Source organism: Fistularia commersonii, chromosome 32, assembly GCF_037954325.1.
Source record: "Fistularia commersonii isolate RoL2024-O1a breed Wild chromosome 32, RoL_Fcom_v1.0, whole genome shotgun sequence".
Classification (NCBI taxonomy): Eukaryota; Metazoa; Chordata; class Actinopteri; order Syngnathiformes; family Fistulariidae; genus Fistularia; species Fistularia commersonii.
This window is the reverse complement of record NC_141315.1, coordinates 9,526,200-9,551,145: the sequence shown is the minus strand read 5'-3', so window position 1 is coordinate 9,551,145 and position 24,946 is coordinate 9,526,200. Positions and strand designations below refer to the sequence as shown.

The following is a 24,946-nucleotide window of genomic DNA, read 5'->3' as shown; positions in this document are numbered from 1 at the left end:
TTGGTTGAAAATGGGGGCGGGGCCAGAACAGGTGGGGGTGGGACGATCAGGGAGCAGAAGAGGGTTTCGGCCAATAAGATGCGAGTGTTCCTTATCTCGGAAACCTCATGGGAGTCTATAAATAGACCGGCTCGCAGCTGATTGGCCAGCAGGCCCTCTTGGCTCCGCCTCCTATCGGAGCATGTTTCGGACAATCAGGAAACAAACGTATTGGCCAATAAGACTCAAGTGTTCCTTACTTGTACATCTCAGGTCACAGCTGATTGGTCGGTAGGTCCTCACAGCCCCGCCTCCCTTTTTTTGGCCTGATATTTAATATATAAGCTGTTTTGGGTAATTTGGGGTAATTTTCCTAATTCCTTGGTAGAAATATCTGCTCAAAAATACTAATACTATGTAGTTAAGGAATACTTGAAGTACTGGAAGTACAAGCAACCCATTGTAGTACTTAAACCCCCCGACGGGAACATGTTGGTTATTTTATGACGCGTTTCTTCATCTCTGCTGTGCATGTGGCCGCCGTCTGGAGGCGGCTCTGTGGTGTCTGCAGGTGTGTGTGTGTGTGTGTGTGTGTGTGTGTGTGTGTGTGTGTGTGAGACGAGGGGTTTGATCACATCCAGGACCACACATGTCCCCCCACCCCGTCACCTTCCAGGTCACTGGCTCCAGACCTTCAATGACGCCCCTGAATCCAGACAGGATTATTATTTTGCAGTGTGTGTGTGAGAGAGAGAGAGTGTGTGTGTGTGTGTGTGTGTGTGTGTGTGTGTGTGTGTGTGTGTGTGTGTGTGTGTGTGTGTGAGTGTGTTTGGGGGCGCTCTGAGACTTTATCACACCCCTGGATGGCGGCTGGTGGTGGCAGCAGCGGGTAGAGCATGTAAGAAATGACCAGATCAGTCCTGTGTGTGTGTGTGTGTGTGTGTGTGTGTGTCTGTGTGTGTTTGCGGTCTCTTTTTACAGTATTTTTTATTGCTCATTACGGAGGTGGCCAAGATGAGGAGATGAATGGGGAGGCCTGGGTGTGTGTGTTGGAGGGAGGCAGGGGCGGGGGGGGGGCACTGCTACGTGCACGAGTTTCCTCTGTGCACGTGTGTGTGTGATTTGGTGTGTGTGTGTGTGTGTGTGTGTGTGTGTGATGCCATGACGGTGAGAGGGGCGGTGGATTCCGCCTTAGCTGCATGTACAGTTTATTTTCTTATTTAAGAATCGGGATAATACACACACACAGACACAGACACACACACAAATACATGCATGCGTGCGCGTGCACTCACATACACACACACACACACACATACACACATACATTCTAGGGTCATACTAGACTCAAGTAGGTTCTCAACATGTGTTTTGTATGAAGTGACGCCATGTGAGGCGTGTATGTGTGTGTGTGTGTGTGTATGTGAGTGTGTGTGTGTGTGTGTGTGTGTGTGTGTGCGAGTGTGTGTGACTTCCTGAAAACCTGGGATTCCTAACAGGAATCCCAGAACCCCCAGTTATTCATCAGATTATTGGGGATTATTCTGTTTGTCGGGACGTTTCCCAGACGACAACGCCGATCAAAGATGGCCGCCTGGTCTTGTTGATAAATAATTGATAGCTCCACGGCGCCGCTCTCCCAGGCTACATCACACACACACACACACACACACACACACACACACACACTCACATACACTTACTCTGGCTTTATTTTTGACTCCATCACTCAAGCTTTGGTTTCACCGAGTTGTTTTCTTCACTCAACAGCCAATTTAGAGTGTGTGTGTGTGTGTGTGTGTGTGTGTGTGTGTGTGTGTGTGTGTGTGTGTGTGTGTGTGTGTTTTCTGGCTGCCGCTGGAGCACACGTCTCCGAAACCTCAAGCCAAACGCAAAGCGCTAACGGCAGCAAACGCCCATCGCGGAGCCACAGCTTATTGATGCCACATGCTAATCTCTGAGCGGCGGCTAGGAAGAGGCTAGCCGTGTGTAACCATTGCTAATAGGTTAGCAAAAACACCGTAGCGTCGTCTTGGCTAGCTTAACTTAAGGCTACATCGGACGGCAGCTGCGACAGGTGTTAACGTGCTAGCTTTAGCAAAGCCTCCCTCCCTCGACGGCGATGGCGGTCAGGTGACATCGGAGATTTGTGAGAACAGGTGTGTGTGTTCCTAGCTTAGCGCCGCGGTTGAAATCTCAAACGTTGTCAGGCTGTCGAAGGCGGCGGCGGTTAGCGTCATACGTGCCGAGCGGAGACCTGTAGCGGCGGCCTGGCTTAGCATCGAGGCGGCGGCTGCACCAGACGCCTCATCGCCCGGGGAAAAGGTCGGCCTAAAGGTCAAAGGTCAGATAAAGACAGGAACTAAACACAGGAAACACAGAGGCGGGATTTTCAAAGTGAAACAGGAAGTGGCGACGGGAAGGAAAGAAACACGTGTTGCGTGTCTTCCGTGATTGGCAGCAAGAACACGGGATCCGTGTTCTCCCGTTCCGTGTTCTCCAATTTTGAGGTCCAGGCGGCGGCGGGGGTGTCAGATTTGAGCGCTGCGATTTCTCCCGGCAGTCGACACCTAACACACACTGTTACATGAACACACACACACACACACACACTCTTGGTCAAACATGGGGTCGTTCCTCTCAGAAGTTTCTACACACATTTATTTATTTATTCATGCCGTCTGGTGTTTTCCCGCCTGGCCTGGCTTGTCTCACGCCATCATGTGACAGGCGTCTGGACCTGCAAACTCTACACACACACACACACACACACACACACACACACACACTGGCGTTGCCTCATCCATCACATCGGTTGCATGACGTGGAGACGCCCTGTTATTGTAAACACCCAGCTAGCGCTAATGGTTCAGCTAGCGAGATTCAGCGAGATGTTCTACGGTGATCCATCCCATAAAAAGCACACAAGGACTCGCCGCCAACTGCTCATCACCATGGCAACTGTGCCTCCGACCGACTTTCCATACTTTTGCTAAACGTGTCCTTGTCCTAACCTTTTGTAGGAAGAGGTGGGGGTCTTGTGTGTGCATGTGTGTGCGTGTATGTGTGTGTGTGTGTGAAGGGGGGGGGTCCCCTTTCACACACCCCCACACACTGTTGGCATGGCAACGGCACCTATGCCAGCAGCGCCAAGACGAAAGGACGTGGGAGGAGGGGCTGAGCGATTCCCCAGACCGCTGGCAGCCTGTGTGTGTGTGTGTGTGTGTGTGTGTGTGTGTGTGTGTGTGTGTGTGTGTGTGTGTGCGTGAGCCGAGGCAGGTTCGTGCCCAGGCACTTCACACACACACTCGTCACACTCTCACCAACTCAATTTGTGTAATGTTGAATAAACTCATCTCACCCGCTGATGAAGTCGTAATCGCGGCGTTAGCGCCGATGCTAACGCCGGATTCATTCCTCGTCTCTGATTGGTCGAATGCGGCGTCACAAAACCTGCAAGCCGCTGATAAAACCTCACGACGTTCCAGGTCACGTCAAACTCCAGGCCCGCGGGCCAAATGTGGCCCGACGACTCATTTTCTGTGGCCGGCGAGAACGTCTTAAAAGCTCAAAATTAATTTGTCAAATGCGTGCATTGACCAGAAATTGTCCAAGAATTAAAAGCCAAAAGGTGAAATGAGTTATTTAACATTAAGGATTAGTTAATTTATTTTACATTACATTTAGTTACGTTTATACTGTTACTGGTCCATGTGGCCCTCGGTGGAAATGACACCCCTGATCATCTTCTTCTTCTTCTCCTTTGGGCTTTTCCCTTCAGGGGTCTCCACAGCCAATCAACTTTCTTCTTCTAGCCCTGTCCTCTGGATCCTCCTCTCTCACACCAACTACCTTTATATCCTCTCTTGCTACGTCCATAAATCTTCGAGACCTCCTGCCTGGCGGCTCCACCTTCAACAACTTTCTTCCCCATGGCATTCCATCTCAGTCATCACTTACATCAAGTTTGGACATACATGTCCTGCACCCCTGTGACAAATTCTTCTTCTCCTTCGGGCTTCTCTCTTCAGGGGTCTCCACAGCCAATCAATCTTCTCCATCCGTCTACCAATATCTTCACTCTCCCTCCTCTGTCCATGACCCAACCATCTCTGACCTTCTCTTCAAAACATCTAGCTTGTCCCGTCCCTCTGATGGACTCATTCCTGATCCTCTCCATCCAGGTCGCTCCCAAAGAGAACCTCAACATCTGAATCCCTGCAACCTCCAGCTCTGCCTCCTGTCTTTTGGTCATTGCTACTATTTGTAGACCATCTCTTCGTTCTCCTGACACTTTTCTCCCCTCCTTCCAACCTGCTGGAACCAGTTCTTCACCTCAGTCGACCCTACATACATTAGATCCTCCACCCTCTTGATCTCCACTCCTTGTAGCCTCACCGTTCCACCCGAGTTCCTCTCATTCACACACTTATATTCTGTCTTGCTTCTCCTAACCTTCATTCCAGAGCATACCTCCACCTCTCTAGATGTTCCTCAGCTTGTTCTCTGCTCTCACTACAGATCACAATGTTGTCTGCAAACATCATGATCCATGGAGATCCCTGTTTAACCTCATCTATCACGACTCCCCTGATTCAAACCTAGTTAATGAAATTTTTTATTTTTTATTTTTTTTTGGAATTCTCTTGTATTTTTCTGTAACAAACCCTGGAGTTGGAACAAATTCATCGCAATTTCAATTCATTTTAATTTCAAAATTTGATGATTTGAACCCAAGGTTCCACTGTAAGTCTATTTTAATTTTTTTTTTTTTTTTTTTTTTTTTTAACGTTCCTGAGAGAACCCGCCGACTTTTCCACACCGTTCGGAACGCCAACCGCCTGCGGGATATTACCATAAAGGACGGCTTCTCTTGTTATTTGTCGAACCTTAGCAGTCCAGGAAAGTTCAGAAACAGAAACAATCGTCCAAGAGCTCAAATATCTACATACATCACCGCGTTTGTCTGCCGGTAATTATTTCCATGTGGCGAGAGGTGAGAGACGCACACGTGTGTGTGTGTGTGTGTGTGTATGTGTGTGTGTGTGTGTGTGTGTGTGTGTGTGTGTGTGGTGGGGGGGCAAAAAAGGGGAGGAGCTTAAACAGCTGCGTCAGAAAAAAAAAAAAAGAGGGTTTTTTTGGAAAATGTTTAAATTTAAAAAACAAAAAGGAGATTCAAAATGGAAGATTGTTTTGTTTTTACATTTTTTTGCCAGCGCTTTGGTTTTTCTTCTTCTTCGTATAAAACGCTGAGGGGAAAAAAAAATAAAAATTCAAATGGCCTCTCTTTCGGCCTCTGAAGACAAAATGTACCTTCTCGTGTTTGCTCTTAATGATTGCTCACATCCATCACACACACACACACACACACACACACACTCACACGTACACACAGTCCCGTGGCATTTGCCCCCACCGCACACACACACACACACACACACAGGTCTATTAAAAGAAAAACTAACTGTGAAAAGAATATTAGCGGCGTGTAAAGTATCACCACTTTCTTCCTCTGAGCTGCATGGCGGATGAGTTCAGGCGCCGTGGGAATTTTGAGTTTCGCCGATTTTAAAGCAGATTTAGCGGGCGAGCGTCGGCGGCGTTCAGGCGCAACCCCTTTTTACGTCTCTGGGATGAAATAGCGTCGCTGATTTTTACGTTTTTTTGACAAAGATGCATTTGCTAATGATGATCGTGGGTCTAAAAACGGGAGGTCATTGAACGCACCGCCGCTCCGAGACGAAAATGGGAGGAATTGGAGCAAAAATATGTGAATAAAGTAAAATAAAATATAAAAAAATAGCCAAACAGACTGCATGGCGCACTGGTGCACCATGTACTGCGATAGTCAGGAGTTTTACCGCATACTTGCTGTAAAAGTACTACGGCAGGAGGTTTTCCCACTCACACACACACACACACACAAACACACATGACCTCATAGATAATGTCCTGAGAATGTACTTCCAGTACTCATAATAATCATTAAATAATAACAATAATACTAATAATATAACAATAATAAAATGAAATAAAAATGATAATAATATAACTATGATAATAATGTAAAAATAATAAAATAACATTGAAATAACATTAAAAATAATATAAAACTAATAATGATAACAACAATAATAATTAAACAATAATAAAATAATATTGAAATAACAACAATAATGATCATTTATAATGGTGATAATAATATAACAATAATAAAATAAAATAGAAATGATAATAATATAGCAACAATAACAATCTAACAGTAAGAAAATATTGAAATAACAACAATAATAATATTAATATTCTAACAATTATAAAATGATATTGAAATAATACTAATTATAATATAACAATAATAAAGTAACATCACAATAATAGTAATAATATAGCTTCACGCTGCCAGCAGACAACTTGAAATATTCAAATAGGATAAAATATTCAGTATTCAAATATTCAGTGCGATTAAAAAAAACAACGAACAGCCGTTGGCGATTCGCAGTTAGCTGTTAGCGAAGGGTTGCAAACATTGACAGGCGTGTGTATATGTGTGTGTGTGTGTGTGTTTGTGTGTGTGTGTGTGTGTGTGTGTGTGTGTGCCTGGGATGTTCTTCTTCTCTGCTGGCTGGAGTTTTTTTTTCTTTTTTCAGCAAATTTTAATCGCGGCTAAAAAACTAACCTCGGCAGGGTGGATCCGTGTCGCGCTGCGGAGCAAAAACACCACGACTCGATAATATGACACGGCCCCTCATTCCTGCACGTCCCCGTGTCCTTCACGGGCACACACACACACACACACACACACACACACACACAAACACACACACCGAGGGATTTCTTATTGTTTGCACAAACGGCAAGCTGCAGATACAGGATATCGCTGAAAACAAAGTGTGTGTGTGTGTGTGTGTGTGTGTGTGTGTGTGTGTGTGTGTGTGCGCGCGCAGTAAATTCATCGCTGCTTGGACGTCAAAGCGATCAATACGTTTGTTACGTAATAGGGTTTTTATTTGTTTGTTTGTTTTCGTCTTGGACCAGCCCGTGTGCACCTGCACGTATGTGCAAACACACACACACACACACACACACACACACACGGTGACCGTATTAGCAGGTGAAACCTCCTAACCTTAAGGTTCAGGCCACGCCCATTTTTTTTTAATAATAATAATAATAATTTACACACACACTGTTACCCTATTAGCATGTGAAACCCCTTGCTAACGTGAGCTTCAGGCCCCACCCCCTTTTTTTTTTCATTGTCACCACACACACACACACACACACACACACACACACACTGTTATTCTATTAGCATGTGAAACCCCTGCTAACGTCAGCTTCAGGCCCCGCCCCCTTTTTTTTTTTCATTTTCCACACACACACAGTGATCCTATTCGCAGGTGAACGTCTCCCCTTTTTTTTTTTTTCTATTTTCACAACGCACACACACACACACACACACACACACACGGCGAGGAGGCCATCGATCTCGTCGTCCTCAAACGGGGTCGCGGGTGGTCGGGGGTCGTGATTAATGAATTCCCAGCTCGTCAGCGTGCGCTGAGCAGCCCCTCGCACGAAGCCGTGTGTGTTTGCAGAGCCGCTAATTAAAGGTGAACTCCGCCGGAGGGGGTGGGGGGGCAATTAAAATCATCCTGTGTAAAATATAAAAACAAACAAAACAAAAAAAAAGCAAAACGTGAATTTGGACCGGAGGAGAGAGGAGCTGCATGCGGCTCAGCCATGTGATTCATCCTCCCTGTGTGTGTGTGTGTGTGTGTGTGTGTGTGTGTGTGTGTGTTCACACACGCGCCGATGAAGTTGATATCATTGTCCAAACCGTCCAACTCCCGCTTCGCCGCCGCATCGTCTTCAGACCAGTGAATCAGAAAATCCTGAAATGTGAACGCCGTGTGTGTGTGTGTGTGTGTGTGTGTGTGCTTGTGCGCCTTTACGTGTGTGTGTGCTTTTTTTTTTCTTATTCATCCGCCAGCACATTAAGATGTATGCATTTTGCCCTGGTGCTATTTTCACTCATTTGTAATAACACTGTTATTACAACATAATATCACTGTTATTACACAATCCTAACCTTTATTTAATAAAAATTTAAATAATGCAAAATGGAAAACGGGTTCAGTCCCAGTTTGAGTTGATATTATCATTAACTGAAATGTAATGAAATTATAATTACATATATTTGTTTTGTAATGGCGGTATCAGTGGAAGGGGGCGGAGCCAGTGTGAGGTGTCATTGCGCCGAGAGGCGGGGTTTATCCTGGACGGGTCAGCTGTCAATCAAAAGGCCGTCCAACCACGCCCTCCCGTCTAAATTACCCGCAGGTGTGAACGAGACGGCGAGCGCCTCGGCGCGTGATTGACAGCCGAGCTCCTCGGGCGTTAGCTCCGCCCCTCGCCGCTGTGACGGCCGCCATTGGCCGCAGCCCAGCTGGACGCGCTCGATGAATGAACACACGATTACGTAAGTGCGCGGTGCTAGCGGGTTGCCGGGTCATAGTTTGGTTTACCACCATGGCACACACACTCACACACACACACACACACACACGGTAGCACAATGGCGGCACACACAGCGGCGCCGCACAAAAGGGCCCTTCTCTGGGCGCAAACAAACAGCGAGGGACGCGGCGGCGAGGGACCCTTTGAGAAAGCTACTCCATTAGCGGCGGCCGGCAGAGCTTATGTCATTACACTGTCGTTATAGTCACACACACACACACACACACACACACACACACACACATACACACACCGCAAATGGCGCAGCCAGGGGAAGGCGGAGCGGCGGCAGAGGTGAACTTTGTCTGACCCTTTTTTTAAAAAATTATTCCCATGACAAAGAATGGCGTGCAGGCGCACACACACACACACACACACACACACACACACTTCCAGTGTTTGTTTGATTTGAATTGAAAAAAAAGGTTGTTTTTAATATTAGGGAATGCTGAGGTGAGTGTGTGTGTGTGTGGGTGTGTGTGTTTTGTTTGTTTTTATTCAACTAATGATAACCCTGAGGTTATCATGCTACTAATTATTTAAAAGACGTGCAAACATGTTAACGTCTTTAAGACTTGACGTTTTAATAATTGTTTTTTACTGAGTTATAAGCATTAATAAGCAGTGAATTACACACAAACAAGTTATAAACAGCTTAACTTTGCATTTATTTATCTTTATCTATTTATTATTTGTTTGAGGTTAGCTTATATGCGTCACGGATGTCTTGCTTTTGCTCAATCCCAGTGGATGTACACACACACACACACACACACACACACACACACACACACACACACACACACACGCAAGTGCGCGAACGGCGGCTTGTTTTGAATTTAATCCCTCCCTCAGATGCAGAAGCAATCATATCGTTCCTGCTTAAGGACGTTCCTCCTGGTCTCCAGATTACCGAGCCACTGAACTGGGGATTAGCACTCCGCATGTGTGTGTGTGTGTGTGTGTGTGTGTGTGTGTCCAAACCACGCGGTTACAACATTTGGCCCGCGGGCCTTGAGTGTGACGCAAATTAGCGGATCGGACAAAAACGCTAGTTTAGCTCAGTGGCTACAAGCTAAATGCTACAACGTGTTGCTAAATGCACCGTTTGATACACTTTATGTCTAAACTCCATTTACGTGAAGCCTCTCCTTTTTATTAAAAACATCAAACCGTCCCTGTCCACGTCCACTTCCTGCGTCACCGAATCTCACCTGCAGCCACACGATTGTGGGAAATGTAGTTTTTGACTTATTTTTAGCTTAGAAGACGTTCTTGCCGGCGTCATCAAACGACGCGGCGAGCCACAGGCTTTCCTACCTGAGGCTATCAGACTTTTTAATTCCCCTCTGCCGCAGGGAATCTCAAAATCTTAAACCTTAAAAAAAAAAAAAAAATCACCCACGTACTGTAAATTGTAATAATTTATCAGTATATATATCCATAACTGTGCTTTCATCTTCATTGTACAATATTTTTTCATACACTTGTGGACTCTTAATCTTTCACTTGGTACTGAAGACACTTTATAGTTTATTTGTATTTCTTATACTTCTTATATTTCTTTTTTTTTTTTTTTTTTACTGATCATACAATTTCCTATTATTATTTATTATTATTATGTTTTTCTTGTAACTGGCACAACAATTTCCTTCGGCATAAAAAAGTTGTCCTTATTCTCATTCTTATTTATAGTTTATTTGTATTTCTTATATTTCTTATATTTCTTATTCCCCCCCCTTTTTTATTTTTTTTCCTGTTCATACAATTTTCTACTATTATTTATTATTGTTATGTTTTTCTCGTAACTGACACAACACCTTTCCTTAGGGATTAAAAAAAAAATTGTTCTTATTTGTATTCGTACCTTTAGTTTATTTGTATTTCTTAGATTTCTTATATATCTTTTTTTTTTTTTACTGTTTATACAACTTTCAACTATTATTTCTTATTTTTATGTTTTTCTTGTAGCTCTGGCACAACTATTTCCTTCGGCATAAAAAAGTTGCTCTTATTCTTATTTTTAAGATTATTTCTATTTCTTATATTTCTTATATTTATTTATTTATTGTTTTATTTTGTCATTTTTTACTGTTTGTACAATTTTCTTCTATTATTTATTATTTTTATGTTTTTCTTGTAAAAAAGTTATTCTTATTCTTACTTATAGTTTATTTGTATTTCTTATATTTCATATATTTCTTTTTTTTTTCCTGTTTATACAATTTTCTACTATTATTTATTATTGTTATGTTTCTCTTATAACCAACACAACTTCTTTCGGGATAAATAAAGTTGTTATTCTTATTCTTGAGTTAAACCCTAGTAATGGAGTAATTCTTCCAGGAAGTTTCCCGCCGGCCGCTCTGAAACCTCGCTGTGTTTTCTCTTCCAGAACGTCCTGCCATTGGACCGCCGTGCATCTGAGACTCCGCCCACGCCGCCGCCGCCGCCGCCACCCCCCCTCCCCTCCCCCTCCCCCTCCCCCCTCCCGCCCTGTCATGTCGGACTGACCGACATCCCGACCGGCGAATGACAAGCGTGCATCCGAGGGCGGGGCTTGCCTCAGTCTCTCCTCATTGGCCGCTGGATGGAATTAAGGTGAATGGAACACATGCCCAAGGAGCAAGACCCTAACCCAGCAGAGGGAGAAGAGAAACGGTGAGCACACACACACACACACACACACACACACACACACACACACGTGCTGGTATCACCGGATACAGGGTTGTAGGTCAAAGGTCAAGGTGGCTGCAGAGAGGAAGTGTTTGTTTTCACCGGTTTGAGGTCAAAGGTCTCGTTGGCTGTGACCCAGAAAGTTCGGAACAGTCCATTTTCTTCTTGATAGGGGTTTCCCCGCAACATGGCGCCTTCCAGATGTTCCTCGCCGTCGCACTTCCTGTTTTAGCTCGCTTGCTTAGCGGGGACTTTTGACGTGGAGGAAGATGGACGTTGATACCATCGCACCGCCGCCTGATTGGTCGGGCGCCGTATCACCCTCAGCCATCTGTGTGTGTGTGTGTGTGTGTGTTAGTGTGTGTGTGTGTGTGAGATCCCTCCCGCTTTCAGACACCTGTCAGGAGATTAGCAGCTCCGCCGCTGGACGGGTGGCCGTGCAACAGTCTGTCGCGCACTTGCGTGTGTGTGTGTGTGTGTGTGTGTGTGTGTGTGTGTGTGTGTGTCCAATATTACCGGCTGCTCTGCGTTGCACCTCGGGGGTAATTGGAAGCCCGGAGAATAAAAGCGGCTGCATATTTGCACATATTTCATGACACTCACACACACACACACACACACACACACACCCTGCCCCTGAACTGGTTCGATGACCTGATTCCCACCAGAAGAAGAACGCAGAGAGTCCTCGGGATGGAACCCTTTCAAAATAAAACTCCTGCAAGGATATATTGATTAATCCGGTCAGGACATGTATATCTGATGAATGATCAATAACGTGTGGGGATTTTTTTTCCCTCCTATTACGAGTATATGTGATGTGAAAATAATAATAATTCCTCTGAAATCATTCATCATATTTTTGATTTTTAATTAATTTTTGATAGTAGGGAATTAATAATAAAATTACATTTTATGAGAATTTTATGTTTAATAGCAAGCATATATTCATTCATGAATCATTTTTTTATGGAACGTGATTTAGAAAAGAAATTTCGAAACGTGTTTCTTCAAATGAAAATCACCCCGAGTGATTGAAAGTTCGGGAAGGAAGCTCCGCCTCCTGCCCGCTGGCGGCGAATGAAGAAACATGTGAACCGCTAAATGCAATCCACTGTTTTCCTGCATGAGTGCACTTGATAAACCGTAATAAACCTTATTATCAGCAATCAATCAACAGCTGCGGTTCATGCTAACGGCGGTATTAAAATTCCTGCACAGTAAAAATCACACCGACGCTCAAACGAAGATTAGCTCACAGGAAAAAAAAAAAAAAAACGACGGAAAATTTAACAGAAAATGATGCTTTCTTGCTATTACAATGCTTACGACACTGCTTATTACATGCTTATTACAATGTAATAAGCACCCACCCCGCGTAAGGAACTGGAATGATGTATGTTTTGCCTGCACCTTTATTTATACGCCTAGAATGCAACAGGTTCGGTCACAGAGGCCTGCCGAGGGAACACATAGTACTCCCGAGTACTTGTTGTACCCGGGCGGGGCGGTATTCGGAGGTACAAGTTGCTCAACATGTGGGTAACGTGACGACCGACATGCCCTGTGGCGAAGAGTCGGGATAGGAAGCACGGTGAGCATGTTGTGACATACAGTACTTTAAATCAGGGAAAGTACTTCAACAAGTACCTGGATAGCATTCAAGAAGTAGCTGGAAAGTAATCTGGACGTACCCGTAAATTATAGCCGATATTGACAGAGAGGTTCCCCGCAAGTACCGATCCAAGAAGTTTCTGGAAGCGTCTAGAAGTTGGCCAAGAGGTACCTGGTGATTGTCCAAGAAGTGGTTGGAAGTACCTTGAAATGTTCCTGGAAGAACCCAGACCTTGTTCAAGAAGTAACTGGATCTTCGGTCAGCCCTTTCAAAACAAACAGACAGAGCAGGATATGAAGTACAATGTAAAGTACTATGTGTACTATGTGCAGATGAGACCCCAAACTTGTATTTACCAAGTGATATAAGTATAAAATCCCCTTTTCCAACATAAAGTTGCAAAAGTAAATCAGAGTAGTAAGTGTGACCACGGAGAGGAAGCCTGCGCCCGAAAATTAGCATGACGGCTAATCTCCGAGAACGCCTGGAAAATACTTCACGCCGATTAGCATGTAAATCGGAGTGGAGTTCTTAAGGCGCTCTTCTTCCTCCACCAGCTAAAGCTTAGCAATGGTGGCAAAGTAATCCTAGCGGCTAACACACAGCTAGCATCCACTGAGGCTAAGGCTCTCTGCAAAGTAAACCTAGCGGGTAACATACAGCTAGCATCCACCGAGGCTAAGGCTCTCTGCAAAGTAAACCTAGCGGGTAACACACAGCTAGCCTCCATGGAAGCTAAGGCTCTCTGCAAAGTAAACCTAGCGGGTAATACACAGCTAGCCTCCATGGAAGCTAAGGCTCTCTGCAAAGTAAACCTAGCGGGTAACACACAGCTAGCATCCACTGAGGCTAAGGCTCTCTGCAAAGTAAACCTAGCGGGTAACATACAGCTAGCATCCACTGAGGCTAAGGCTCTCTGCAAAGTAAACCTAGCGGGTAACATACAGCTAGCATCCACTGAGGCTAAGGCTCTCTGCAAAGTAAACCTAGCGGGTAACACACAGCTAGCCTCCATGGAAGCTAAGGCTCTCTGCAAAGTAAACCTAGCGGGTAACACACAGCTAGCATCCACTGAGGCTAAGGCTCTCTGCAAAGTAAACCTAGCAGCGAATACACAGCTAGCATCCACTGAGGCTAAGGCTTTCAACAAAGTAAACCTAGCGGCTAACACACTGCTAATAGGAACTTGATGCAAAGCATCTCAAGTTGAACCTGCAGCAGTGAACATGTCAGTGGCTAAGCTAATGGTCTGAGCGAAGTCAACATAGGTGCTAACACACAGCTAAGCATCTTAGCTAAATAATGCGGCAGGGAACCAGCCGACTTTAGCAGAAGCATAACATGTTATGATACACATGGAACCATGTTTTTATTGTTATTCACATTATTACCGTTAAACTTCTGCATTTTAATAAGATAAGTGTTATTGTATTAATTCTCACTATTAAAAAGTAACTAAATTAGCAGGTGCTACATAGCAATGATCATAATGATTGTGATACATATTTTAAAATGTATATAATAATAATGATAATAATTACTATATAACTATATTAATATATAAATAAAAATATCTTATAATGTAACAATAATGGTAATAAATGTAATAAAAATGTTCAAATCATAATAATAATGATAATAATGTAACAATTATTTTAAAATAGTAATAATAAGAATAATACAAAAATGAAATATTATAATTGTAACAATAGCAGTAATAATTATAATAATATAAGATAAGCAGTAGATGATGGATGAATAATAATGATAATCAAATACTTCTTATAGTGCAATAAATAGTCAAATGTTTTATTCTGTCCTTCATGTTTATGTCTTATTTTAGTTTATATTTGAAATATTTGAGTGTGTGTCACTTTGTTTATTTATTCACATAAACTGTATAAAAAAATATATTTTTGGAAATCAACCCCTGATTTCTAACTGAGATGCAAGAAAAAAAAAATCAAGTTTTAAATCAATACCTGCATGCGATTTAATGATGCATGTATATTTTATATTTAAATACAAAGAGCCGCTGAGGGTGCAGTCACATGACCAAGAATCCGCCGTCGCTGAAGGTCAAAGCTGTGCAGGAGCGTTTTTTTTTTCTTTTTCACTTGAACCCATGCAATCGCGCACACACACACACACACACACACACACACACACACACACACGTGTTGTTTTCCCCTCACAGGCCGGGCCTGTGACTTGGACGGCATCGGAACAAAGTGTCCATTAGCGCGGGACGTATAGGATGGCGCCCGCCCAGCTGTACGCCTTTAGCATACACGCGAACAATAGCCCTCTGTGGCCGCCACGCATCGGACAGGGGCCGCCATTCACCCCCCCGCCCCCCGCGACCCCCTCCCCGATATGGATATAAAAGTCCATTTGTCAGGCTCCGCCCGTCCCTTTAAGCTCCGCCTTCCTCGCGGTCACGATAAGGGTCACCGCGAAACGGCGCCCAGGTGAGCGTTGGCGCAAAAAGGGGGCGGAGCCATTACCTTTTAGCGAACGGTTTCGTCCGTTCCGCTTCGAGATGTTTGGGAAACTTGACGTACGTTAGTTCTTGACTCGTTTCACTTATTTAAGTTGCAAAAATATCACACAGTTCTTCTTTATGTGCTTTAGCAATTGTGTGCAGCAAACCCTGCAGCCACACCGGGAAAACACTAGGAGAATGATGTGTGTGTGTGTGTGTGTGTGTGTGTGTGTGTGTCTGCACACAGCATGAACACCTAGAGAGGCAAGAAAGGATAGGAAAAATTATTAGATTTTACTTCAGTGTGTGTGTGTGTGTGTGTGTGTGTGTGTGTGTGCGCGCAAAGCATTCATGACTAGAGGATAGAAAAAATTTACATTTTTTTGGTGTGTGTGTGTCTGCACACAGCAGTGGCGTCCACAGAGGATAGAAAAAAAATATATATTTTTTGGTTTATTTATGTGTGTGTGTGTGTGTGTGTGTGACTCAAGAGGATAGAAAAAAAATGACCTTTTTTTTGTGTGTGCTTGTGTCTGTGTGTGTGTTTGTCTGCACATGGCAGTCACTGCCAGGGTGTCAAAAAAAATATTTGTTTTTGTTTCGTGCGTGTGTGTGTGTGTGTGTGTGTGTGTGCACAGCATGCACAGCGGTAGAAGAAAGGAAGAAAACTAATTTTTTTGGGTGTGTGCTTGTCTGTGTGTGTGTGTATCTGCATACATCATGTATGGCTAGAAAGGCTAGACAAACATTTTAGTGTGTATGTGTGTGTCTGCACACAGCAGTCACAGCCAGGGAGGGTAGAAAATTTTTTTTTTTTGTGTGTGTGTGTGTGTGTGTCTGCACCCAGCATGTATGGCTAGAGGGGAGAAAAAAAAATTAACATTTTTTTCCTGTTTGATGTGTGTGTGTGTGTGTGTGTGTGTGCATGTCTGCACACAGCATGTACAGCTAGAGAAAACAGAAAAAAACAATTTTTTGGAATAAACCAAATGTTGGAACAAACCAAGCGGGAGGGGGGGGGGTTCGGAAGTAATAATTGTCCACTCTGATATTTTTATCTTTTTTATTTATTTTTAGTTATTTTGCCCGGCTGCCCGCCTCGTCGGCCTGCAGGTTAAGGGCCAATCGCGTCCGTCGGGGGGCGGGGCCTCATGGGGGGGAGGAGGCGGGGCCGCCGTTTATTTACCACCACTAATCATGTGCGGCGGCTCGTCGGCTCCGCTGGCAGTTCGGTCCTCCGACATGCATATTTTACAGCCCCGCTGCGTCACCGGCTCCGCTCTGTAAGTCCCACCGCCTTGCCGCCACTTTCCCGGTGACACCCAGCGCTGTTCCAGGTCCGTGTGTGTGTGTGTGTGTGTGTGTGTGTGTGTGTGTGTGTGTTAACCCCCTCCTCCCCTCCCGAGGCCCTCCTCGGAGTGGGTTTAACATTCAAACGAGTGTCGGCGCACTCTTGTTTTTTTTGTTTTTGTTGTTGTTGTTGTTTTTTACTTGCGGGGCGAACGGACGTCGCCACGGCAACGCTTTTTTTCGAATCCGTCTGAGGGGAAGATCTGGGTTATTTCTCTGGGGGGGGGTTCTTCTGGACGGCTGATGGAAGAGCTGCTTCTTGGGAACACTTGCTGTCAGAGCAGGTTTCACCTGTAGAGGAGGGGTGGGGGGGTAAAAAGAGAGGGGGGGTGAAAAAGAGTGAAAGAGAGAGTGAGAGACGGAGAGAGAGTTGCATTGTTGTCATTTCTTCAAAAGAAAAGAGAGGAAATAATGGGATCTTTTATATCAATGCATGTAAGACATCTCTATGCACGCACTGATATTTGCACGGTTTGTGTTAGTGTGTGTTTCTGTGTGAGTGTGTGTGTGTGTGTGTGTGTTTCTGTGTGAGTGTGTGTGTGTGGAAGCCCGACAAAAACTTTCAATCAAGTTTTCCCGGCCCGACACGTGATTCATGATTTATAATTGGAGAAAGTGTTAGCCGTAGCGCTAATGCTAACTGGTCTTCAGTGTGAGTTTTTGTTTTTTTAAGTCGCCCCGCCGGAGGCAAAGCCGGGCGCACGGCGCCGCTGTGTGGCAAGAAGCGGGAGCGCGCTTCGGGGCTAGCCACGCTAGCTAGCACGGGTAAACAACCACCATATGAATTAGCTGTATTCGATTCAGTTGGTTATTAATGAAGCGACCCCTTTCCCCTCTTGGCTCTGAATGGTTCGATCCGTCACTTTTGCAGGTGCGGGTTTCCGCATGTGGGTCGGCGCCGGCTCATGTTACGTGGTAGGTGGCGGCGCCGCCGCGAATGGGGAGCTACATATTCAGAGCCGTGTTGCAACCCATATACCGCCAGAGGTGTGAATGGAAATGTGCTAGCGGCGGCGGCGGCGGCGGCGGCAGCATTGCAGGTTCCTGCCCCGACCTGCACGGGCTCGCATTCCATTTAAAATATTTGATCATGGCTCCGTCAGCTTGTGTTTGCACTAAGTGGCCACACCTTTGCTTGCTTTGCACCATATATAGAGATTAAAAACATCCAATATTTATAAAAATACTAAATTTCCATGAACAGAACTAATCTTTCCTGGAAGAATCAATGGATGGATTTGTTCCTGACCCGCTAAAATGAAAGCTTTTGGTGCAGGAAAGTCTACAAAAACAAAAAACTACTTTTCTACGCAGACGAAGGCTTGCATAGCGTTTCCTCGAATTTGTTAAAGCACAAAAAAACGAGGCGTTCAGGTGCACGACGGATGCCGCATAGCAACCGCCGTTTCCCAGCTAGCGGCTAGCAACCCGTTAGCAGCTGTACTTGAACAAATGCTAAACAAATTTTCTTCATTTAGCATGAATATTTTGTTCGTACAATGTTTTTGAAGCTGCAGCTATCCTAAATAAACTACTGCATATGTGTGTGTGTGTGTGCATATACAGGGATGTGAGTGTTTTATAATCCTGCAAAATGTGTGTGAGTGTGTTGTCAAGACGTCTGATCATTTGTTGAAGACACAAAATAGCATTCGGTGCTACCTTAGCGTAGCCTAGCATTCCCAGCTTGTGCTTTGGTCAGCAGCTGCGACAGCGCTAATCATCATTTCTGCTTCTGGTGGCAAAAAAGCTAAATAAAATGTCAAAGTGAGGCCAGAAATGAGCAAATTAGGCGGGATTGAAATAACAAACGAGGTTTATACAACTAGAATTACACGCGTAGAAATTAATGGCAGGGAGAGCCTTAAAAAAAGGAATAAAGATTAGAAACAAGCAATTAGAAAAACAATAAGAAGAGTGAGTAATATAAAAAGAAATCATCTGTGTCCAGAAATCGTCTCTTGATTAATGTTCTTATTTTATTTATTTTTTTCAAATGAGCCGGAACGAGTGTTGGGATAATTAAGAGACAAGGATTCAAGTAAAAAAAAAAAAAAAAACAACAAAGAAAATAATGAAATTAAAACCCCATTAATTCTAATCCTGTTTATTGAAGTGTTTCTTTCAAGCTTTTATTTTTGGCAATTTTTAAAAAAAATCGGTCGTTTCCTGTCAGACTCCAGTTCATTCTGATCCTACAAATATACTGTATATAATCATATAAAAGTACTTCACAAATATGTTTTAACCTCGACTTTGACACTTTATAGTTTTATTTGTATTACTTACTCTCCACCCTTTCTTTACTGTTTATACAATTTCCTACTTTTATTCATCATTGTTATGTTTTACTTGAAACTGTGGCACAACAATTTCCTTCGGGATAAATAAAGTTGTTCTTATTCTTATTTTTATTTATTATTATTATTATTGTTATTGTTGTTGTTGTTTTTCTTATTTGTAGTAGTAGTTGTAGGAATAGTAGTGATATTATGATAGCCCCTCACTCCAGATACTCAAGGTGTGAGTGTGTGTGTGTGTGTGTGTGTGTGTGTGTGTGTGTGTGTGTGCGTGCATGTGTGTGTGTGTTTGTGCTCAGTCACGTCATTAACTGTTACAACTCTAGCCTTTTTCTTCTAGTTTTGACACCAAAGCGTACACGCAGACAGTAAACTGTTAGCGATTAGCAGTTAGCCTGCGGAGGTCGGTCCAGAATGTAGCCTGACATCGCGGCACGATGCCTTTTTTTTTTTTTTTATTCTTTTATTTAAAGACCTAATGAAGCCTTGCCAAAAACACGGGTAGTCTCATTACGGACTGCGAGGCCGTGGGTATTTCCATTAGCGCTATTTCGGGGGTTCATTAGCCGCTAACAGAAGCCCCACCAGCAGTTAGAGATTTGTAATGTGATTTCAGGAGCGCGCTCCCTCGCCGCCGCCGCCGCCACCGCTCGTCCTGCATCAAACACCTGCTTGGAAATAGAGACGAGTGCAATCGAAGTGTTTGGATAGCGGAGCGGCGCGTAAAGCTAGCGGAGCGTTATTGTTTGTTATTGTTTGTCATCCGCTTTGCTGTTTGTCTTTAGCGGCTGTCAGAGATGCTAACCTCTCCGGAGCGGCCATGGCGGGTTCTAATCCTCCACCTGCCACACCCCGCCTGCAGATGTAAAATATGCACGCCCCAGATTTGCCAAGAATTCGTGATTGACGAGCGCCGTCGCACCCCCTGCGCGGCTTTTGGGGGGGTAAAATCTTCCCATCCGCCACTATAGTTCTTCCCACATCCCGTCCCCGTTGACGGGGAAATGGTACGGCCGTGATCGATGAGGTCCCATCGGAAAGTCTGACGATAAATCAAGTCGGCGGCGTCCGAGGAGCTTAGCGCGGCACCATATGGAATATTTGGTGGGGGGGGGGGGGGGGCGCCTCAATTAACTCTCCTACTGGACTCGTCGGTTGGGAGTTGGAAATTGGAAAATGGTTCCTTCCGGCGTGGAGGGGGCGGGGCTTTAGGCGCCGTAATGACTGGTGGCTCCAGGCTCAGTGTGTGTGTGTGTGTGTGTGTGTGTGTGTGTGTGTGTGATGTATGACCTCACCGTCGCCGCGGCAGATGGCCACTCCAGGATGAAAAAAAAAACATCATTCTAGGAAGATGGATGGTACGGTCCACTCCGTCACCTTCTGACCAATGAGAAGGGCCGAGGGAATCGAACCGCTAACCTCTCCTCCGCTACTCATTTTGGCGCTGTTTAAGGAATTGGACCCCCCCCCACACACACACACACACACACACACATCCTGAGCAGGGTTTCCTGCTGTGTATCCGTCGGGCTTCGCGAGCATTAGCCCCACCGCTGTTGTTCTACCCCCCTCTGTTTGCCCCCCCGTCCCCTCCCGTGGGGTGTCATCTAATAATTGAAGCTCTATTGCCGCTCTAATTGCCCCCCCCTGCACCCCCGCCCGCCTCTTCATAAATCCATTTGGATTTATTTGGTTTTCTCCCGCTGTTTGTTGGCGTTAATTAGCTTTTCCGCTTCGACACAGCGCTAAGGAGCGAACCATTCTCGCGGGAAAGGCGGGGGGGGGAGGGGGGGTTGTGGGAGGTACCATGCGGTCGGAAGGGGAGGCGAGGTGTGATAACCCAAAGGGATTCACTCACGTGTTTGTTAGCCCAGAATTCGTTTATTGTTGGCGTAAACTTTAAAAATAAAAAGAGGTGAAGTGAAAACGTGACAGAATAAAACCCCAGGTGGTAATCCAGCGAAGACAGCGCCCCATACGGCTAGTTTAGCCTAGCCTAGCCTAGCACCTCAGCAGGTGTTGGCGTCGATGCTAATAATATAAGTGGCAAAAGTGTGGAATTACAAATGGTGCCTAATCTTGTTTGTTATGTAGATTTCCCTCCGCTAAGCTAGCAGACGGTGGGCAAGTATGACTTTAAAACGCTAATTTTGCCGAACATTAGCGACGCTGCCGCCTCGCAATTGTAAACTAGCCGACGCCGTAAATCAAAACGTAGCGCAAATCCAGGGGTAAAGGGCAAGCAAATGTTAGGTGTGAGGCTAAATAGCGTGGCTAATCGATGCTAAAAACCTATTTTGCATTTGAAATGTGGCTAATAGCAATGTCATGTTTTTTTGTTTTGGTGTTTGTTAGCTCCTGTAAGCTAACGCTAAAGAACCTAAATGGCTGTTTGTTTGTTTTTTGTTTACTCTTTAATTTACTTCTCTTTTCTCCCCATCCTTCCTTCCCAGGTGGCTCAATGGCCCGAAGAGGAAGAGGAAGAACAGCCAATGTTCGGTGAAGAGTATGACTGGTGAGTGGCTAACCGTGCACGCCACAGGAAGTAGCGGCGGTCGACCCGTCGCGTGATTGACAGGCGGGGTCAGACGCCAGAGGGACGGCATGAAATGTGCATGAAATGCATGAAATGTGACGTTCAAGGACTGCAGGAAAGTGCAGTTCCACCTCCACCTACGTCCTGATTATTTGTCTGAAAGAAAAGGGTCAATTAAAATCGATGATTAAAAATTAAAAAAAAAAAAAAAAAAAAAAAAACAGGGAAGTACTTTTATTTTTTTCACAAATACTTGGAGGCAGTAAAATGTAGTGAAATTTTGTTTTGTTTGTTTTCTCTACAGTTCTCTGTTAATTAGTTCAGTATAATGATGAATACATTAAATTATTTAATAAAGTTTATAAATTTAATAATCAATAATGAATAATTTATGATGAGACTAGAAGAATAGAATATTCCTTTAATCGTACCACAGTGGGGAAATAAGAGAGTGGAAAAGAAAGAATTTGAATTAAAAAGTAAAATTAGATTTATTTTAAAAAAAATGTATATTTAGGTTAATACGTTTCTATAAATGTATGAAAAAATTGACAATATATGAATAAATAAAAAAGCAGTGAGCAGAAGTAAACATTATTTTTTTATTTATTTTAGTATTTATTTGTTTACTAATTATATTGGATTTTTTCCAAGGAGTATGCTTGCACACACACACACACACACACACACACACACATATATCCCTTCTTATGATCCCTTCAGGGACCGACTGTACTTTCCACACCTAAATCCCCCACGTCTCACACAACCGCTAGTTTAACCAGCAGTTTAAAAAAAAAAAAAAAAAAGACAAAAACAAACCTGCGGATCTTGACCTCGCTGCTGTATCTCTGCGGCGGCGAGGAAGGGGGGCAGATCTGCAGCGGTATTGATTTTGGGCTGAGCTTCCAAACATCCAGCATCTCTGCAGAGCCTGGATCTGGATTCCTTTCCTGCCAACATGATCCTTATCTCACATCCTTCCCTTCCTCCTCCTCCTCCACCCTTAAAAAAAAAAAACTTTTCTTCCCGGGGATTATCCCCCCCCCCCCCACTCTCCACCCTGTCTTTTAATCAACGCAGATATTTACTTTTCGGGATCAGATGTGGATTTATGGAAATCAATGGGATTTAATTAAAACGAGGGGGAATTAAAAGCAAATTAATTGATTTTATTTCTCAGTAATCATCAAGCGAGACTGTTATTAATTTTCCTCTTTCTATTTTTTTTCTTCTTTTTTTTTTTCTATTTCGGACGGCTCGGTTGGGAGCCGATCGCCCGTCGATTTAAAAAAAAAAAAAAAAAAAAAGGCGAATGAATCGTTCGTTCGGGGACGAGCGTGCGTTTGGATGGTGATTCGTTAATGCGTTCAAATGAATCGTGAGGTGATTCATTTCAAACACGACGTTTTTAATCCAAACAAGGGAAAATTTCCACGCTTCCACATCCGTGCTTCTTCTTCTCTTCCTCTCTCCATAGTCTTTTTTTTCTTTTCTCCATCATCTCCATGCTTCCCCCTCAACCCCCCCTCTGAAATCTGAAACAAAGCCAAAAGGCGCAGAGCTCAACTGACACTGCCAGTCACAGCTCTCGCCACGTCTTGGTATGCACACACACACACAAACACACACACACATACACATTAACATGAGGCATGTCTTCACACACACACATACATTGAGAGGGCAGAGATCAGTGTGTGTGTGTGTGTGTGTGTGTGCGTGTCAGCGGACTCGCCCACTTGCATGGAAAGATTTTTAACCCCCGACCCAGAACACGAAAAGGTCAAACAAGAAGAAAGATTTGGTTTTTACATGAAATAACATGTTAATACATGTTATTACATGTTATTACATGTTATTACATGGTAATACATGATATTTCATGTTTATGAATGTGATTATACAGCATCTTAATATGGGAAAAATGAATCATATCAGAATTGTCCAGAGGGGGAAATAAAACCTGGCGTTGTTATAAAGCAAAAAAAAAGATTAAATACATTGTTTAAATTTTAAAGTCATTTATTGAAATTAAAAAATACGGTTTTATTATAAGAACTATTTATTGCCATTTTTTATGTCATTTGAATATCGTTTTTTTTTTTTTTTTTCTGTCTTTGCATCCCAGCGGTCATGGGTTTCTGGAACACACACACCCACACACACACACACACACACGCCCTGTCTAATAATAGATCATAATCAAATTACCTTTCCATTCAGTACATTCAGTCCGGAACATTCACAATTATACCATTATTCAATCATGCTACAAAAAAAAAGCCATTTAAAAAAAAAAAAAGAAAGAAAACAGAATGAATCGATTGAAATCATTTTTTTTTTCTTTTCTTTTTGCAAGATTTTTTTTCCACACAATTCGAATTAAATGACTAATCACGCCATGACGCCATCTTAAGCACTGCAGCAAAACACCATGCGCGCACACATGTGTGTCACTGTGTGTGTGTGTGTGTGTGTGTGTGTGTGTGTGTGTTGTTTTTCTAACCACGCCCTACTCCCCCCCAGGGTACATCCCCAGCTACCTGGAGAAGGATGAGCCATGCGTGGTGTGTGGCGACAAGGCCACGGGCTACCACTACCGCTGCATTACCTGCGAGGGCTGCAAGGTGCGTCCGACACACACACACACACACACACACACACACACACACACACACACGCACACATACACTCGTCAGGGCAGTCTGAGGTGGGAATTTTTAAAATCCCATTCTACCTCCTGCCTCTGAATGTATCATCCAATCAGAATGCAGTACTGAATGTATCGTCCAATCAGAATTTAGTACCGAATGTATCGTCCAATCAGAGTGCAAGGGCGTCCGTAGGCGTCTGTTCGTCTTGTTTTCCTGTTCACGTTTTGAATTTTGAAGTTCATATTGCGTATTTAATAGTAATTAATATGGAATGTTTTAAATTTTTAAATGTGTTTAAATTTTATGTGGGTTTTTTTTTCTCATTTTATATTGCAACAAATGAGATAAGATGCACTTTTATAATCTCACGCTTGGGAAATTGTTTTTGTATCAGCAGCAAGACAAGCTAAAAAATATACTTAAAACAATAATAAAAATGAACTCTGAAGTGTAAAAGTATAAGATATAATCTTAAAATCATAAGATATAATATTTACCAATATAGAGGAATAAATAATGAGCAAAGTGGCAATGTGAAGTAGCGCAGGAACTAGTTTAAAGTGATGTATTCAAAATTGAAAGAGTGATTTGGTAAAAACTTTAGATTTAAATGTAAATGTATTTATTTTGCAATAAAGCCATTCAAGTTGAATGGTCACCTTTGCTGTGGTTTTATACTGAGGTAATCTTTTTTAATTTGTCTATCATTTCAATTATTTTTATTGCAGAATAAGCATTTCCTGGGGTAGCGACCAACTTTTAGCTTAGCAATTTTATTTATTTGCTTAATTTTATTTTTCAGTATAAAATAGTTCAATCGGTCGA

The 24,946-nt window shown here is 43.6% G+C and overlaps 1 protein-coding gene across 1 annotated transcript in view; it reads left to right on the top strand.

Moving 5' to 3' along the window:
• The window catches only part of LOC147215419 (thyroid hormone receptor alpha-B-like), a 92,209-nt gene that overhangs the window by 60,015 nt on the left and 7,248 nt on the right, over nucleotides 1–24,946 (top strand). The window contains 3 exon segments of the mRNA XM_086140141.1: nucleotides 10,895–11,160; nucleotides 21,382–21,443; nucleotides 23,994–24,094. Coding sequence (XP_085996267.1) covers nucleotides 11,105–11,160; nucleotides 21,382–21,443; nucleotides 23,994–24,094 — 219 coding nt within the window. The 5' untranslated portion in view covers nucleotides 10,895–11,104.